This window comes from Erinaceus europaeus, chromosome 2, assembly GCF_950295315.1.
Source record: "Erinaceus europaeus chromosome 2, mEriEur2.1, whole genome shotgun sequence".
In the NCBI taxonomy this organism is placed as follows: domain Eukaryota; kingdom Metazoa; phylum Chordata; class Mammalia; order Eulipotyphla; family Erinaceidae; genus Erinaceus; species Erinaceus europaeus.
Window position 1 is genome coordinate 155,974,553 of NC_080163.1, and position 18,967 is coordinate 155,993,519.

At 37.6% G+C, this 18,967-nt stretch overlaps 1 protein-coding gene across 1 annotated transcript in view; it reads left to right on the forward strand.

The window, feature by feature from the left end:
* The window catches only part of RPGRIP1L (RPGRIP1 like), a 134,922-nt gene that overhangs the window by 33,851 nt on the left and 82,104 nt on the right, over positions 1 to 18,967 (forward strand). Inside the window, exons 8-12 of the mRNA XM_060172153.1 lie at positions 5,145 to 5,251; positions 5,420 to 5,470; positions 6,453 to 6,632; positions 8,248 to 8,365; positions 17,295 to 17,747. Of these exons, the coding sequence (XP_060028136.1) occupies positions 5,145 to 5,251; positions 5,420 to 5,470; positions 6,453 to 6,632; positions 8,248 to 8,365; positions 17,295 to 17,747 (909 nt within the window). The remainder of the gene's footprint in view (positions 1 to 5,144; positions 5,252 to 5,419; positions 5,471 to 6,452; positions 6,633 to 8,247; positions 8,366 to 17,294; positions 17,748 to 18,967) is intronic.

Genomic DNA, 18,967 nt, shown 5'->3' on the forward strand with positions numbered 1-18,967 from the left:
CATTCTTAAAAGAAAGAAAAATGAAATATTTTTTCTGTGCATTATAGTTATGTCTGCTTTCTTTGTGTAGTTCTCTAGATGCCAAGAATTCTAAAATTCTTATTCTTTGATATCTGAATTTAGAGGCCACTCTGAAAATAAATTATTGTTAAGGAGATAGAATTTTAGTGCTCTATTAAAAACATGTTTATTACTATTGAGTTAGTTCTGAGAGTTCTTGTATATAAATAATTTATTTTGAATAGAAACAGAAATGAAGAGAGAAGGGGTAATAAAGAAGGAGAAAGGGAGTCGGGCGGCAGTGCAGGCGGGTTAAGCGCATATGGTGTGAAGCATAAGGATCGGCGTAAGGATCCCAGTTCGAGCTCCCGGCTCCCCACCTGCAGTGGGAGTCGCTTCACAGGCGGTGAAGCAGGTCTGCAGGTGTCTATCTTTCTCTCTCCCTCTCTGTCTTCCCCTCCTCTCTCCATTTCTCTCTGTCCTATCCAACAATGACGACATCAATAACAACAATAATAACTACAACAAGGACAACAAAAGGAAAATAAATACTAAAAAATTGTTTAAAAAAAGAGAGAGAGAAAGAGAGAAACAGACTCCTGAAACACTGTTTCACATTCATGAAACTTTCCCCATGCAGGTAGGGACCAAAGACTTCAACCCAGGCCTTTTGCATTGTGATATGTGCACTCAACCAGGTGCATCAGCATCCAGTCTTTTCTTCTCAATTATTAAAACTATAGTTGCTACTTTTAAAACAATTCAACTGATCTCATTCCCCATTTTTCTTTCTCTTTCTCTTTTTCTTTTTCTTTTCTTTTTTTTTTTTAATTGTCACCAGGGTTATTCCTGGAGCCCAATGCCAGTACTATGAATCCACTGCTTCTGGAGGCCATTTTTTCCATTTTTTTCTCTTAATTTTTAAAAATATTTTTATTTATTAATAAGAAAGATAGGAGGAGAGAGAAAAAGAACAAGACATCACTCTGGTACATGTGTTGCGAGGGATTGAACTTGGGACCTCATGCTTGAGAACCCAGTGCCTTATCCACTGCGCCATCTCCCGGGCCACTCTAATTTTTTTAAATAATTTTATTTGTTTTAATTTTTTACTAGTGATTTAATAATGACTAAGAAGATTCTGTTTTTTATTATTAGGACAGAGAGAAATTGAGAGAGAAGGGGAAGATAGAGGGAGAGGGGTCAGGTACCTGGAATTTATAGGTTTAATGGTTTATGGTTTTAGGGTTTTTTTGTGTGTGAAAATATCACAATAGATTCTAAGAAAAATATAATATTTAGCTATATTTCCCAAAGAAATGTTAAAATACTGAGATTGTCTAGTTAAGGAAATCTTTTACTATTTAGAGCATTCCTTTTTGTACTACAGGTTTTGAAATTATTTAATTTTGCCTTGAAGTCTCTTCACACATTTACCCTTTCATGTTTCGAGTGTTCTTCGCCAGAAGATGTTTCCCTGGCTTCTTGTAGTCATTCATCTAGCTAGCAAATTATTTTTAGAGAATACTCACCTCTTTATTCAAGGTACAAATTAGTTTCAGATTGTGTGAATATGTGAGGGAAGGATATGTAAATGCAGTTTGCATTTGGTTAATGCTTAAATTAACTGCATGTGTTTAAGGGCTTGCTTTTGAAAGTTCCTTTCTATCTTTAGCTTGAAATGCATAATTCAGCATAATGTGTATGGTTATATTGATCACAGCTGAAGATATTAGTACAAAGGAGCTCTGAAAATTGTTTAGTTGTATTCTTCTCTGCCCTCTGCTTATTAATGGTATGCTTGAAGAACATAATTTTAAGAGAGTGAAATGTTATCTCATTTGAATAAAATACTGTTTAGCTTAACTTGCTTTTTTGTCATATCGTAAGGTACGAAGGTTATTTTTCATCTTGTACAGAATGCTTTGATATTACATATTATAAATCAGCAAGTCTATTTCCTCTGTGGACTATAGTATCTCCATACTTTTTAAAGACCCGAGAATTTTATCTTACAACAAAACAGCTCAAGAAAAGGAAAAGGTAGTGGATAATTCTATGTGAAATCTAGTAGAGAAAGTTACTATTGGGTTATTAGAAAAGTCCTGATTTTTTTTTATGTTTATCTATACAAAAATGCTTTGTGATTTTTCCAACAACCAATAGTATCTGTGAATGTCATCTCCCATGAAAAGGTTATTTGCCACTGGTATCTCTCACTAATAGCCCTACTTTTTAAACTGTCAGTGAAATGGAATATAGTTGATGAAACAAAAAGTAGAAAAAAAATGTGAATGCATTTATTTATTTATTTACATTTATTTATACCTTATGTATTGTTAAGGGCCTTGCTCTGAAAAAGAAAGGAAGAATAGGTGAGAGCATAGAAAACATATTCAAAATATATTGCAGTTGGATGACAATGGAGGCATGACTATTGCATGTTAGCTCACCTTCAGAATTCCTACAAGTTTGCTGGCTGGATAATAAAATTATGTTACCCTTTGGTTTAACATCCTTCTGATTATAGTTACCTTCTTTTGTTACCACATCACTTGATTTAGAAGTTTTAATCAACAAAAACTAAGGAGCTGGGGCCGGGAGGTGGCGCACCTGGTTGAGTGCACATATTACAATGTGCAAGGACCCAGGTTCGAGACCCCGGTCCCCACCTGCAGGGGGAAAGCTTCATGAGTGGTGAAGCAGGACTGCAGGTGTCTCTCTGTCTCTCTCCCTGTCTATCACCCCCTATCCTCTTGATTTCTAGCCGTCTCTATCCAATAAATAAAGATAATAAAAAAATTTAAAAAATAAGGAGCTCCACATTCTGTTGTACTATAACCAAAAAGCATGCCATAAAATTCATATTCAGTACTAACCTTCATTACTAGTTGAAAGACAAGTGTTTCATCTTTACCACTGAAATACTGCTCACATTTCAATATTCTTTCATTTAGTTCACTAATTACTAGGTAATATTTTCTTCCCCCCATTTTTGTTGCACTTGTTATGTTTATTGTTGTCATTGCTATTGTTGTTGGATAAGACAGAGAGAAACTGAGAAAGGAGGGAAAGATAGAGAGGGAGAGAGAAAGATAGACACCTGCAGACCTTTCACCGCTTGTGAAGCAAACCCCTGCAGGTGTGGAGCTGGGTACTCAAACCAGGATCCTGAATGCCGGTCCATGCGCTTTGCGCCATGTGCACTTAAACCCGCTGAGCTACCGCCTGGCCTCCCTAGGTAATATTTCCTTAACATTTCAGCAGTATGGTAAATTTGTTTATGCATTTTATATTGAAATGTCACTATACCCTAGGGCCACAATTTTTTGTTTTTTATCACTTTTTAGTTTACTAATAAATATGTATAAACACCCAAACTTAGAGTAAACTTATTCTTAACTGTGCTCTTTACAGTTTTGTATTTTGTTTAGTTTAGTTTTGGATTGGTTTATTCTGGTTTGGTTTGGTTTGGTTTGGTTTGGTTTGGTTTGGTTTGGTTCTATTTTAACCAGAGCACTGCTCAGCTCTGACCTGTAACAGTGCCAGGGATTGAACCTGGAACCTCTGAGCCTCAGGCATGGAAGATCTGTTGCATAGCCACTGTACTATCTTTCCAGCTGTAATGAACAATTTTATATGTAATGATTATAGCATGGGGACACAGTATTATAAAAGAAGTGTTTTTTTTTCTTTGTAAAATTCTACCTGTGCAAATGCATTCAACGAAGATTCCTGGAAAATTAGATGTTTGTTTTTTTTTTAAGCAAAATAAACAAAAATGATCAACTTAAATTGAGGACTTTTAGCATACATCTTTCAGAGTAGTATGAAATTGATGGAGACACTTTAGATGACAAGGTTTATAATTAGTCCACAGGAAACCCCCCAAAGGAGAATACTTGACTCTAATGAACCCGAGTAAAGTGTACATTCCAAACATGATCTTAGAGAGCCTGGTGGTGGAGCACCTGGTAGAGTGCACAGAAGCTGAAGCCCCAGGTCTGCAAGTGTCTTATCTTCCTCTCTCCATCTCTGTCACCCCCTCTCCTTTCCATTTCTCTCTGCCCTATCAAATAATAATTAAAACAGAAATGTTTGGGGATGAAAAGAATGAAAGACCACATGGAGCAGTGGATTCTTAGTGCCAGCTCTAATCCCCAGTGATAACCTGCATGGCAAGAAAGAGAGAGAGGAGAAAGGAGAGAAAGAAAGAAAGAAAAAGCAACAACCAGGGCTGGTGCAAGCACTGAGTCCCACCCATAATCCTGGTGGCCCATAATTAAAATAATGAATATGAAGAATAAATTTATGAGCTATTAGACTTTTCTTTTTTTAAACTGGTTTGATGCAGGGAATGAAACTATTCTTTTAATTGTGTGGAATTGTATCTCTCTTGTCCTATGGTCTTGGTCATTATTAAATCAATCAATGAAAAAAGGTCTTCTACTTTGTATTTATTGTACTCTGTAGCTCTGTCCTGGATTCATGTTCATGGTCATGGCAAATGAGTGCATATGTGTACATAACTTATCTCCATTCCTTAGTGATAGACTCTTATTGATGTCCTACTAATTAATAACATAAACTCAACAAAGAACGCATATTATTGACACTACTTGGCACTGATTGGAAATTCCTTTCTCCTCCCTAAGCAGATTTGTTGAAAGTGTGTTTTATTAAAAGGATGGGTCTAGAGTTGTTACTGGAAAAATTAGCATGTTTTAGTACATCTTTTTATGCTAAATTGGGACAAGAAAATTCAAAGAAATCAAATTAAAAGATGAAGAAAAAACACATGCTTTTCAGGGCCCATAATAAGTAAAAATCATAGATTTAGAAACATATTTCCCTAGGTATTTTAGATAGACTGTTCCTTTGAAGCCCCAGAGGCTATAATTTCCTTATATTAATACTATGAACTTAAGTTTTTGATAAGCAAGTGAATCATATGGCAGACACATGACAGTGTTCGTTTGTTCCTCATTCCCCTGCTGCCTTTGTCTAGGTGCTAGCTCAATTTCCTCTCACTAGGACAATACTAGATCAAGCTTGGTATGTATCAGGAATCAAATTAGTTTCAAATGTGTTGTTATACCTCATTCTCACTTACCCTTCTTTTTCTGTTGACTTTATTTTTTAAGACCAAAATGAAAAACTGATTCAAGAAAATAGAGAATTGCAGTTACAGTATCTGGAACAGAAGCAACAACTTGATGACCTTAAAAACCACACACAGTTTTACAACCAGGTGAAAACTGTTTTCTTACTGAGGAAAAATACTACAAAAGAACACAAATATATTGTTTAGTATATTGATTCATGGTAGGAAGCAGTGTAAGTTCTATGAAGATGACCTGAATGTCTCTTCTACTTACCATTAAAGTTTCACTGTGAGCTTTTACTTTATCTTTTGCAGAAAAGTGATATTAATGCTGATGAACTGAGTGAAGCTCTCCTACTCATAAAGGTAACTTTCTGAACTTTATCGTGAATTTTATGTCTAAATATAACTATTTCAGCATAATGATAACTCTTATTCTTCAAGAGTAAGAAATTCAGGAAATGGTCAGGTGACAGTTATACCAAATACATATTTCATAATGGCATCAAAGTTACATTATAATAAGCCTTCAAAGTGATATTAAAAATAGGCCTTGGAAGTTGGGCAGTAGCGCAGCGGGTTAAGTGCGCATGGCGCAAAGCACAAGTACCAGTGTAAGGATCTGGGTTTGAGCCCCCTGGCTCCCCACCTGTAGGTGAGTCACTTCACAAGCAGTGAAGCAGGACTGCAGGTGTCTATCTTCTTTCCCCCTCTCTGTCTTCCCCTCTGCTCTCCATTTCTCTCTGTCCTATCCAATGACATCAATAACAACAACAATAAAAGCTACAACAATAAAACAACAAGGGCAACAAAAGGGAATAAAAAATAAGTTAAAAGAATAGAAGGGAAAAAAAGAAAAAAAATAGGCCTTAAAACCTTTGATTTAAAGGATTCCCTCTAACTGCAACAAACATTTCAGTTTTACATCCTTCACTATAAAATGAATCATTGTTTTCTACTAAAAAACTTTGGTACACCCTATCTTAAGTAAAATACTGAGTTACAAAAGTTACCAAAGGATATTTACCAGTTCTAAAATATTGTTACATATAAGAAAAATACATTTCTTCCCTTGTAGATTATCACAGTGTACATTTTAATCAAATGAAGAAGTAGAAATAAATGTACATGGTTCTTTGTTATGTCATGAAATAGACCTTTTAAAATTTCTCTGTAATTGTTCCAAATGTCCAAATATACTTTCTATATCAAGATTGCTTTATCCCTGTTGGAAAATGGAAACATATCTGTTTTCAATTTATGGTTGTTCCTTGCTATATCTGTATTAATGCACATGAATACATTTTAGAAACTTTCATTTCAGTAATAAAATATGCTTCTGTTTTAGGCTCAAAAATCACAAAAAAATGGAGACCTTTCCTTTTTAGAGAAAGTAGACAGTAAGGTAAATAAAGACCTAGAACGGTCCATGAGAGAACTACAAGCAACTCATGCAGAAACAGTGCAAGAACTTGAAAAGACAAGAAACATGCTAATTATGCAACATAAAATTAATAAAGATTATCAGGTAATATAATACACTAAGTAAGAGAAGATTTCCTATAGTACTTACTCATTATGCTTTTCTTGTTTTAAATGTTTTATTTATTTTGTATAAATAAATAAAACAGAGAAGTTGAGAGGGAGTGGGGAGATAGAGAATGGGAAAAAATACACCTGCAGTGCTGCTTCACCACTCATGAAGCTTCCCTGCTGCAGGTGGGAATCGGAGACTTACACCCTGGTCCTTGAGCACTATAATGTGTGTACTCAACCAGGGGTGTCACAACCCAGCCCCCCTCATTCTGCTTTTCTGTGCTATATTATGTACTTTCATATGTTGTAATCTATTATCTTGTATTACCAAATGCCTGAAATTTAGCCATATAATGAATTAACTTTCTAGTTAAGAGTAACAATGAGCTCATCATCTTACTAGTGTTAACACATCCTGCAAATGGGTTATAACTATCCCAAAAGTCTTCCATAATCACATTCAGAATATATGAAACAGGAAAATCACTTCCATAGTACTCAACTGGAATTTTGTTATGCTTGGTTGGTGGAACCAGGACATTCCATATGTGTGATTTCACTACTCCTAAGCCAACTTAATCATTCAGCTAGAAAGACATACAAAGAGATGGAGAGATGCTAGTGGAGCTTTCCTTTTTGGGGTGATACTTTTTGGGGGTGGGGCTCTCATTCCGGCTTCATTACTCCAGACTGACATTTTTTCAGATAGAAAAACCCTATGGCAAGAGTCGGGTGGTAGTGCAGTGGGTTAAGCGCATGTGGTTCAAAGCGCAAGGACTGGAGTAAGGATCCCAGTTCAAGCCCCTGGCTCCTCACCTGCAGGGGGGTTGCTTCATGAGCGGTGAAGCAGGTCTGCAGGTGTCTATCTTTCTCTCCCCCTCTCTGTCTTCCCCTCCTCTATCCATTTCTCTCTGTCCTATCCAACAACAACATCAATGGCAACAATAACAATAATGACAGCAACAAGGGCAGCAAAAGGGAAAAAGATGGCCTCCAGGAGCAGTGGATGCATAGTGCAAGCACCGAGCCCCAGAAATAACCCTGGAGGCAAAAAAGAAGAGAAAAGAAGGGAAGAAAGGACACCATGGCATCAAAGCTTCCTCAAGTATGGTGGGAGCCAGACTCAAACCTAGATCATGCCCATGACAAAGTATGCAAACCATCTGTGTGGGTTATCTTGCTGGACCTGTGGTGGCACTAGAACCCGAACCTGAACCACATGCATGACAAGGCTTACACACACACACACACACAGAAACACACACACACACACTGAGTTATTTCTCTGACTTCTTTTATTTTAGCAACTATTTCTCAAAGTACCAATTATTTCATGAGAGAGAGACCAGAGCAACACTTTAGGAATAGAACACAGGCTTTCATGTCAGACATTCTTACATTCTAGCAGCTGAACCTCTCCCCTCACTGCTTATTGATTTCTAAACTTTGCTGAGCAAATTTTTCCAAACTGTAAGCACTTTGAGGTGAGGAAAATTATGTTTTATAGCTTGTAAAATTCCGAAGATCTGGCAAATGCTTAAGTCATAGTTGCTTTATAAAATGCAGATGAATTAATCATAGAATTAAAACTTATCTCTTACTTATAGATGGAAGTTGAAACAGTTACCCAGAAGATGGAAAATTTGCAACAAGATTATGAGCTCAAAGTGGAACAATATGTTCATCTTCTTGATATCCGGGCTGCACGCATCCAGAAACTAGAAGGTACAGCATGCACAAGTCTTTGTCTGCAATAACTAAACAAGTGAATTTTATATAATAGTTGAAAATGTCATCCAAAGCTACACTCGTGATTTATTTTTACTCTTTTTCTTCTAATTCTCCACTATGACCCTAACTCACCAGAAAGCTGTTTTATGGATTTTAAGAATTTTTAGTAATTCTCCATTTTTTTTTTTTTTTTAGTGAAGTGCATTAGGCAAGATTGCAAAGTATTTGATAAAACACCACAAACTAAAATTTTCACTTCATTTCTAACTTGTCATCTAAGTAATATGTACATGTCATCCAAACAAGTCTGCTTGCTCTTGGTTAGATTCATCTTACTCCATTCTACCACCAAGCCTTTACTTCATCTGAAGGTCCTTTCTGTGGTGACTCCAAGACAGCATACCTTTATTCTAAATATACCTAAATGGAAACTAGTTTTTTCTGGAAAAAGCTGACTCCAATTATTCCTAGTACTTGATGTACTTATAATGCCCTTAAACTAGTATGAAAATCTATTGTAATTAAAAAATAAAAACTTCAGGCAGGTTTTGTGTGGGGTTTAGCAAATGGGAGGTTAATTATATTGCAGGTTATTTAGGTACTTAAAAAACATGGCAGCAACATAGGCAAAGGGGCAAAGATGGGCTAATCGAGATGGCCAGGAGCCATGAGTCCATAAACTAGTACTAGCGCTCAGCTACACGTGTTCAGATCCCAGGGGGGAAGTGGCATGGCTGGTGTAGGGAGAAGGAAAGCAAGTGAAGAGTAGCAGAAACAGAGAGCTCGGGAACAGAGCATGATTTTCAACACTGGCTTAAATAACTTCCTACACACCCACCATCCCTTGTAGGTTTGTATAAGTACCTTGTATGCTCATCAGGCTGATATCAGTCATATGCTAATTATGTTCATGTCCCAACAAAAATCACCTGGAGAATTTATCTAAAATGTAGTTTCCTGGGCCCTACACATTAAATTTTTAGGGTTCACAATTTTGTTAATTATTTTTAAATTTCTTTTCTTATTATTTCTATTTATGTATTTTGGATAGAGACAGAAATTAAGAGGAAAGGAGGAGATAGGTTCTTCTTCTTCTAGCTTTTGCCCTTCTTCCGTAGCCAGTCAACAGCATCAGGTTGAGCCTGATGTAAAGTTTCGAGACCTCCTTTGAATCTGGAGAGGTGGCAGTCGTTGACTATGTGGGTCATAGTCTGTCTGTAGCCACAGGGGCAGTTCGGGTCGTCTCTGGCTCCCCAGCGATGGAGGAGATAGGTAAAGCAATAGAGATAGGTAGACAGACGACAGACATGCATCCAACTCCAGCAATAACCATAGAGGTAAAATAAATAAATTGTTGAATTTAAAAAAAGAGAGAGAAATATTGGACTTCCAGGGTGAAGCTATGGTCATCTAGTCTCAGAAGTTGCCTTGCTCCATGAAAACAGTATACTAAAATTATCTCAGCAAATTTCATTAGACCACCATTGAGATTACCAATAAACGAAAGAGTATCACTGAAAGTTAGTGATTGAACATGGACAGTAGGAATAGTAGGAAGGGACAAAAGAACTCAAGTGGGAAAACAGCTTTGCATTGCTGGTGGGCACCATACATAGAATGGTTTCACATCCATATGGTAGATTTAAAGGGCTCATACAGAGCCAGTCAGGAACTAAGTGGGTTAAGAAAAGGAGCAGGGGGCAGGCAGTGGTGCACCTGGTTAAGCTTACATTGTAATAAGTTCAAGAACCCGTGGAAGCCCTTAGCTTCCCATTTACAGGGGGATGCTTCATAAGTGATGAAGCAGGTCTACAGATGTTGATCTTTCTCTCTCTCCCCCTCTCTGTCCCCCCTTCTCTCTCAATTTCTCTCTGTCCTATCCAATAAAATGGAAAAAAAATAGTCAAGGAACAGCAGGACACCAAGCTCCAGCCATAACCCTAGAAACAAATAAATAAATAAATAAATAAATAGAAAAATTTTTAAAAAATAAAGAATGAAAAAAATTTGGGGGGGTGCTGGCCAATGGCACACCTGGTTACAGTGTGCAGGACCTAGATTCAAGGCCCCAGTCCCTACCTGCAGGGGGAAAACTTGGCAAGTGGTGAAGCAATGATGCAGGTACCTCTTTGTCTTTCTCCCTCTCTTTTTTCCACTTCTCAGTTTTTCTCTGTCTCCATTAAATAAATAAATACATAATACTAAAAAAAAAATAAAAACTTACCGCCTACAGGGGGAAAGCTTTGTGAGTGGTAAGGCAGTGTTACAGGCATCTCTCTGTCTCTCTTCCTCTCTTATCATCCCCTTCTCTCTTGATTTCTGGCTGTCTATCCAATAAATAAATAAAAGATAATTTAAAAATTACAAGTAAAAAATAAATACAGCTTAGGTCAGGGTTTAAACAAATGGGGAATTTATTACATCCCATTATTTTATGTAACAGCAAAATGGGCAAAGGGGCAAATATCAGCTAGTTGTTATGGCTGGAGAGCTGAATCTTTTAAGTTAAGTTTACCAGAGCTCAGCTACCTGTGTTCCGGTCCCCAGAGAAGTGGCATGGCAGTGGTCTAGAGAGGATAGAAGATACTGAGAGAACACAGGAAAAGAGAGCTATTTCTGGCAGCCTCTGGCTTTGCCTACAGTACAATTCCTTTTGGGTTTGTGTAAGCCTGTAGTATGCTGTCAGCCTGATATCAGCCATGTGCTAATTACATTCGTGTCCCAAATAAATAAAAACTAAAAGAAAATAGCTTGGGACTTCTCTTTTGAGTACTAGAAGCCATAATCTATTCAGTGAACCCTTTGGGGGAGGGGGGGCATTAGTGGTGATAGAAGCCAACCAAACTCTAAATGTTTTGATAGCATGGAAACCAACCAAACTCTAAAATGTTTCAGCTGCCACAGTGACCCTGGTAAACAGGGTCAAACTGTTCTATAGTTGGGAAAGTAACTGGTCTCAGAGCAGAGTTCCTGCTTTCAGAAAACTTTCTGGGAAGAGAACAAGGAGGTCTAGGATCCTTCACCATCCTAGCTACCCACCCAACATACCCAATTAGGGTTCTATTTAAATGGTGGCAGGTACCATGATACCACATCACTTCTTAGAAACTCCTCCCCTCACCTAAAACTCACATACAAGGCAGAATGCCGTGCCACCTGCTGACCAGTAACATAAAACAGATGTGTAATACTAGGAAAACATTCATTCTGCAAAATCAATATGGCAGTCAAACACTTAATGATGCAGACTCAGAGGAGCTGTCAGAGAAAGAATTTAGGGAAGATATTGTCATAAAATTTGAAGAACTAACATGTTCTCAGTTTAAATATGGAGAAATAGATTAAGAAAGAAAGAAGTTTATGGCATCAAAGATTCATTCAGTAGGTAAGTGGAAAGCATGAAAACAGATATAAGGTGTAAAAGACACTTTGGATGCATTTTGATTTCAAATGGCAAGAAGACAGAACACCATGTAGAAGACAAAAAAACACATTTTTTAACTTTAAAGTGCAAGGAGAAATAAAGTTTAGAAAAAAATGAAGCAACTCTTCAAAGGATTAAAAACTTCATTAGAAAATCAAATATCAAAATTATAGACAAATCAGAAGGAGAGGAGAAAAATAAGGGAGCAGAAATCATAGTCAAAGAAATAATAGTTAACAGTTTTCCAAGTCTGTGATATGGTCAGGATGTACATGTTCTGGAAGCAGAGAGAACTCCCAAATTCCTACTCCAAAATAGACTGACACCAAGACATATTATTATGAAGCTATCAGGAATCAAGGACAAAGAAAAGAAAAACTTTCGCAAGCTGCCAAAAAAAAAAAAAAAAAAAAAGAGTCAGGTGGTAGCACAGCAGATGGCACAAAGCACAAGGACCAGCATAAGCATCCTGGTTTGAGCCCCCGGCTCCCCACCTACAGGGGAGTCGCTTCACAAGGTGAAGCAGGTCTGCAGGTGTCTATCCTTCTCTCCCCTTCTCTCTTCCCCTCCTCTCTACATTTCTCTCATCCTATCCAACAATGATGACATCAATAACAACAATAATAACTACAGTTAAAATAAGGGCAAAAAGGGGGAATAAATAAATAAAGAAGAAGAAGAAGAAAGTGACATTTAAAAGCATCATAGACTGACGACAGGCTTTTCATTAGGAGCCATGGAGGCCAGGAGAGGGTATGATGACATATTCAAGGTATTAAAAGGCAACAGCTGCCACCCACACATACTTTTTACTCTGCAAGACTACCATTCAGATACGAAGGAATGATAGAAACAGTACCAAATATACACAAAGTAATGGAGTTTGCCATTACCAGACCTGCCTTGAAAGAGTTACTGAAAGGAAAGTTACAGAGAAAGAAACAAGGAATATTTAACTCTCAAAAAGATGATATATAATAAAACAGACCCAGAAAAATGAACCATAGAAATGTGTGACTACTTTAAATATAAAAGGGGAGGAATAGATTCTATTCATGCAAAGAATAGTGAGACAAGAATAGTTTAAAAGACTCTTGTAGATATAATTATATATAATACATTTGTATATGTTATGTTTATAATAATGTTATATACAACACATTTATTTACAAGCATAGTAGTCTATATTTTTTAAGAGTTGCCACTTTCTAATACTTTTTAATCTCTCCTGCATATTTTTTCCTTTGTTTTCTCCGTTCCTTCTTATATATATTACCTGAGTTTCTTTAATTTGGTGTTTATTCTAAAAATTATTTCATTTCCCTCCTGAACTGCTACTGGAAATGTAAATTAGTCCAACCCCTGTGGAGAACAGTCTGGAGAACTCTCATAAAGCTAGAAGTGGACCTACCCTATGACCCTGCAATTCCTCTCCTGGGGGTATATCCCAAGGAACCAAATACATTTGTCCAACAAGATTTGTGTAGACCTATGTTCATATCAGCACCTTTTTTTTTGCCTCCAGGGTTATTGCTGGGGCTCGGTGCCTGCACTACAAATCCACTGCTTCTGGAGGCCATTTTTTTTTTTCATTTTTTTGTTGTTATTGTATTTTGTTGTTATTGCTTTTGTTGTTGTTGGATAGGACAGAGAGAACTTGAGAGAGGAGGGGGAAGACAGAGAGGAGAAGAGAAATATAGACACCTACAGACCTGCTTCACTACTTGTGAAGTGACCCCCCCAAAGATGGGGAGTCAGGAGCTTGAACCGGGATCCTTGCACCAGTCCTTGTGCTTGGCATTATATGCTCTGCTGGGACTCACATGGGGTGGCTCCAGCCAGGAGGTAAGCTTACCAATTCTCCCTCTTTGGCTCTAAGGGACTCAAAGATCTAGACAAGAAACATCGGCATTTTGGTACAAACACTCGATTTATTCAGGGGTGGGCTTGGATATATACAGAAAGTTAAACAAAGAACATTTTTCAAATACGTCAGAAATTGCAGGTTTCTTAAAGGTCAGCTTGCCCCTATGGTAGGGGGCTGGTATGATAAGAATTGATGCAGATACATAAAGGTCAAGATAATTAGTATCCTGATGCAGGCATTTAATTACCCAAAGGCATTTTAGAAGAGAAGGTGAGATAAAGAGAAGAGAAGCAAGGCTTGATGTAAATTAATGACATCATAGGGCACTGTTAGGAGTGTGTGATAGGGTGTGTTCTCCTTTGTGATCAGAAGGTGAGGTGAATTTTGAGTAAATGGACCTTAAAGCAGGCAGCCATGTGGCCTGCTGCTAGCAGGGAAAAACTGTGAGATTTCTGTGGGCTTGAGAGTCTAACAAGGGAGAGCTGAGTCTAGGAGACTTTTCCCTCTTGGAAAAGCTTGTCTCTATGGAGAGAAGCTAACAAGCAGGGTGTCTTTCCAGACCTCCATCCAAGGATGGGAGAGCTTCCTTAAGCTCTACCAAGCTTTCACATAGTCTCATAGTGCTCTTAACCCAGTGCATCACTGCCCATCCCCTAGTAGCACAATTTGTAATAGCCAAAACCTGGAAGCAACCCAGGTGTCCAATAACACATGAGTAACTGAGTAAGTTGTGGTATACATACACAATGGAATAGTACTCAGCTATTAAAAATGGTGAATTCACCTTCTTCACCTCATCTTGGATGGAGCTTGAAGGAATCATGTTAAGTGAGATCAGCTACAAAGAAAAGAATAAATATGGGATGATCTCACTCATAGACAAAAATTTAAAAACGAGATCAAAAGAGAAAACACGAAGCAGAATTTGGACTGAAGTTGGTGTACTACACCAAAGTAAAAGACTCTGGGGTGAGGGGTGTAGGGTTCAAGTCTGTAGGTGTAGGGCAGATGAGCCATCATCTGGGGGTTGAATTGTTACATAGAAAACTGAGAAATGTTATGCATGTACACACTATTGTATTTTACTGATAAACCATTACTCCCTCAATAGAGAATTTTTTGAAAAAAGTAGTCAAACTGTCACTAAGAATTTTTGAAAACTGTGGAGGTTAGCCTTTTGTGAGGACAGATGTGAGCAGAATGGGGTAGGGTGCGACAGTTGGGAGAGCACAGGACTGTGGTGGTGGGTATACTATTGAACTTTACTCCTGTAATCTTATGATTTTTGTAAGCCATTATAAATCACTGATAGAAATTTTAAAGATAGAAATATAAAATTCTTCAGCATATCAATAGTAGTAAAAGTCATCAAAGGATATGTAGACTAGAAAAAAAGCTTAACCCCAGAAAATCATCATAAAAAAAAAGACCGTTTAAAAATTATGAAATGTAGAAGGAAAGCAGGACAACAGTGAAGAGAAAGCCAAGGTAAAATAGAAGTTCAAATAAGAGGGGTCAGGAGGTAGCACTTGGGTTAAACACACATGGCGCAAAGCTCAAGGACCAGTGTAAGGATTCCAGTTTGAGCCTCCAGCTTCCCACCTGCAGGGGAGTCCCTTCACAAGCGGTGAAGCACGTCTGCAGGTGTCTATCTTTCTCTCCCCTCTCTGTCTTCCCCTCCTTTCTCAATCTCTCTCTGTCCTACCCAATAACAATGACAGCAATAACAACAATAATAATTGCAACAAGAATGATAAATAACAAGGGCAACAAAAGGGAAAAAATAGCCTCCAGAAGCAATGGATTCATAGTCCAGGCACTGAACCCAGTGATAACCCTGGAGGCAAAAAAAAAAAAAAAAAAGTCAAGAAAGAGAAGATGGTCCATCATTGTTAGTGACACAAAGAATCAGGTGATACAAGCTTCAGAGTACACTTCCTCTAGCCATTAATTGAACTTTTCTGAAGTTACTTCATGAAAAGAATAAGGCAGAGGCTTTTAGATGAAGGGTTGAAAATAAATTTCAATCATGCATTACTGTTTATAGAAGTTTAGATATAACATGGGAAGATGTATACCTAGAATAATACCTTTTTTTAAAATTTTATGTATTTATTTCCTTTTTTGTTGCCCTTGTTGTTTTATTGTTGTAGTTATTATTGTAGTTATTATTGATGTCATTGTTGTTAGATAGGACAGAGAAATGGAGAGAGGAGGGGAAGACAGAGAGAGAGGGGGAGAGAAAGATAGACACCTGCAGACCTGCTTCACTGCCTGTGAAGTGACTCCCCTCCAGGTGGGGAGCCGGGGGCTCGAACTGGGACCCTTACTCTGGTCCTTGCGCTTTGCGCCATGTGCACTTAACCCGCTGTGCTATGGCCCGACTCCCAAATAATACCTTTTTTAAGCAGATATATAAAAGTAGAAGCAGGGAGTCAGGCTGTAGAGCAGCGGGTTAAGCGCAGGTGGTGCAAAGCACAAGGACCGGCATAAGGATCCCGGTTCGAACCCCGGCTCCCCACCTGCAGGGGAGTCGCTTCACAGGCGGTGAAGCAGGTCTGCAGGTGTCTATCTTTCTCTCCTCCTCTCTGTCTTCCCCTCCTCTCTCCATTTCTCTCTGTCCTATCCAACAACAATAATAACTACAACAATAAAACAACAAGGGCAACAAAAGGGAATAAATAAATTAAATAAATTTAAAAAAAAAAGAAGCAATATTTTAAAGTCTTAATATTGATGTTTAAAGTGAACAGGTGGGGGTGGGCAGGCAGCAGATGACTCACCTGACAGAGCACAAAAGCTAGCATGAACAAGGATCCAGGCTCAAGCCCCTACATGGCATCACTTGGGGGGCGAGGGAAGCTTCCCAAGAAGTGTAGCAGTGCTGCGGTATCTTTCTTTCTCTTTTTGTCTCTCTCACCCTTTCCCCAGAGGACAAAAAAAAAAAAGAGGCTACTGGGAGCAGTGAAGTCATACGGTCTCTGAGCCTCAGCAATAACCTTGAATGCAAAAATAGTAAAGAGTATAATTGGTAACATGTAAAGAGTATAATTTGGTAAGTTTGGACATATATGCACCTATACATCACCACAGTTAAAAGTATTAGGAAAGGTTGGGGAGATATAACCATCAGTATCACAATGGACTTTCATGCCCAAGTCACCTATTGATCCAGGTTCAATATTACTACAAGCCATAACTGAACAGTGCTCTGATCAAATATAAATAAGCATTCATCACTCCTCATTGATTTATATGTAAATACATATGTGTGTGTAAATACATAAAAAGAGAATTTTACTTTATGGAAGAGAAGATCAAATAGTAGAATCAGATAGAATCCAAGTGTTTACTTAAGTGCTTCTTTCAAAGGCTTTTTTTTTCCTTTTTCCTTTTCCCTAGTACATCCTGTGTTACAGTGTGTGTTGTAATTTTCTTGTTTTTGAGAGTTATGTCAAAATGAGTAATGAATTTCTGCATAACGCAATCTTATTTACCGAAAGAAAATAGTCATGCAATTTAAGATTAAGGCTCTTTACTGAAAGCACTCTGACTTCTACCACTTCAAAACCAGTTTATGTCTTCCTATGTCCGTATTTTAAAATCTCTAAGCCATATATCTTCTCTTACAGCTCAATTAAAGGATATTGCCTATGGCACCAAGCAGTACAAATTTAAACCAGAAATAATGCCAGATGACTCTGTTGATGAGTTTGATGAAGCTATTCACTTAGAACGAGGTGAAAACCTATTTGAAATCCATATCAGCAAAGTAACCTTTTCTGCTGAAGTTTTACAGACTTCTGGAGACAAAGAACTTGTCACTTTCTGTACCTATGCTTTCTATGACTTTGAACTACAGACATCTCCAATAGTGCGGGGCCTTTACCCAGAATATAACTTCACTTCCCAATATATTGTTCATGTTAATGACTTATTTTTACAATATATTCAGAAGAGTACTATCACACTTGAAGTCCACCAAGCTTATAGCACAGATTATGAAACAATTGCTGCATGCCAGTTGAGATTCCATGAAATTCTCGAAAAAAATGGTCGGATATTTAGCACAGCAAGTTTGGTTGGTAAGTACAACCTTACAAGATTTGGATGTGTAAGTCACTGATTTGCTTTGTATGTCGGTGGTAGTTGAGGAGCTGACTCAGTGAGTGGGATGCATTCCTCACATGGTGATGTTCCAGCTTTGACTTCCATCCCTGCATATGCCAGAGTGGTACTCTGAATGTTATATGAGTTTCCTGTGCAAGTTTTGCAACTTTAAGTATAAAGTGATTTCAAAATAACTCACCAGAGTGGTTTGGGAGGTATCACAGTGGATAAAGCGTTGGACTTTCAGGCATGAGGTCCTGAGTTCAATCCCCGGCAGCACATGTACCAGAGTGATGTCTGGTTCTTTCTCTCTCTCTCCTATCTTTCTCATAATTCAATAAAATATTTTTAAAAAGAATAATAACTCACCAGAATTGTTATACATAATAGCAATTATTGCTGGCTTATGTATTTAAGATTGAAGTGGCTTATGTTACAGCAAAAGACAAATAACATAAAGCTTCAGTATCTTCAACTGAAGTTCCTGGAATTGGGGGTGAAGATGGAGTTATTTTAAATTAATTTTTTAGTTTGAACTCATCTAGTACTAATGAAAAGTTGCAACAGTACCAGAGAAGTCTTCTGTGTTGTTAACCTAACATTTCCTATGCTAGTATCCTGCAAGACCATATTCAAATTAATAACATCAAGAAATGAATTTTTGTGACTGGGGAGGTGGCATAGTAGATAAAGTGCAGGACTGAATATGTGAGGTCTTACTTGCTAGAACACTGCTCTAGTTTTTTTTTACTTGTTCTAAAATAAATAAAATATTTTATAAAGAGAAAAAAAAACAAAGAGGTAGGACAGAGGAAATAACATTATGGTTATACAAAAATACCTTTTTTGCCTAAGACTCCAAAGCCCTAGATTCAGTCCCCTTCACTGTCATAAGCTGACCGGTGCTCTCGTTAAAAATATAATAATATATATATATATAATAAAAATAATAAACTATATATTTTTAAAATAAAATAACTGTGGGAAGACTGTGCTGGGTTCTCTGGATACTGGGGAGCAGAGTTTTGTTCACATCTCAGGGTTGACCTATAAACTTCATTACAACATTCATAGTGAGAGAGAGAAAAGGAGATATGGAGTGGCTGACACATGGCATACATCTTACAGTGAGGTTCTGCTGAATGTTACCCAAGGAATCTCTCTAATCTCTTGCCTGGGACACTCTGACTTTCTG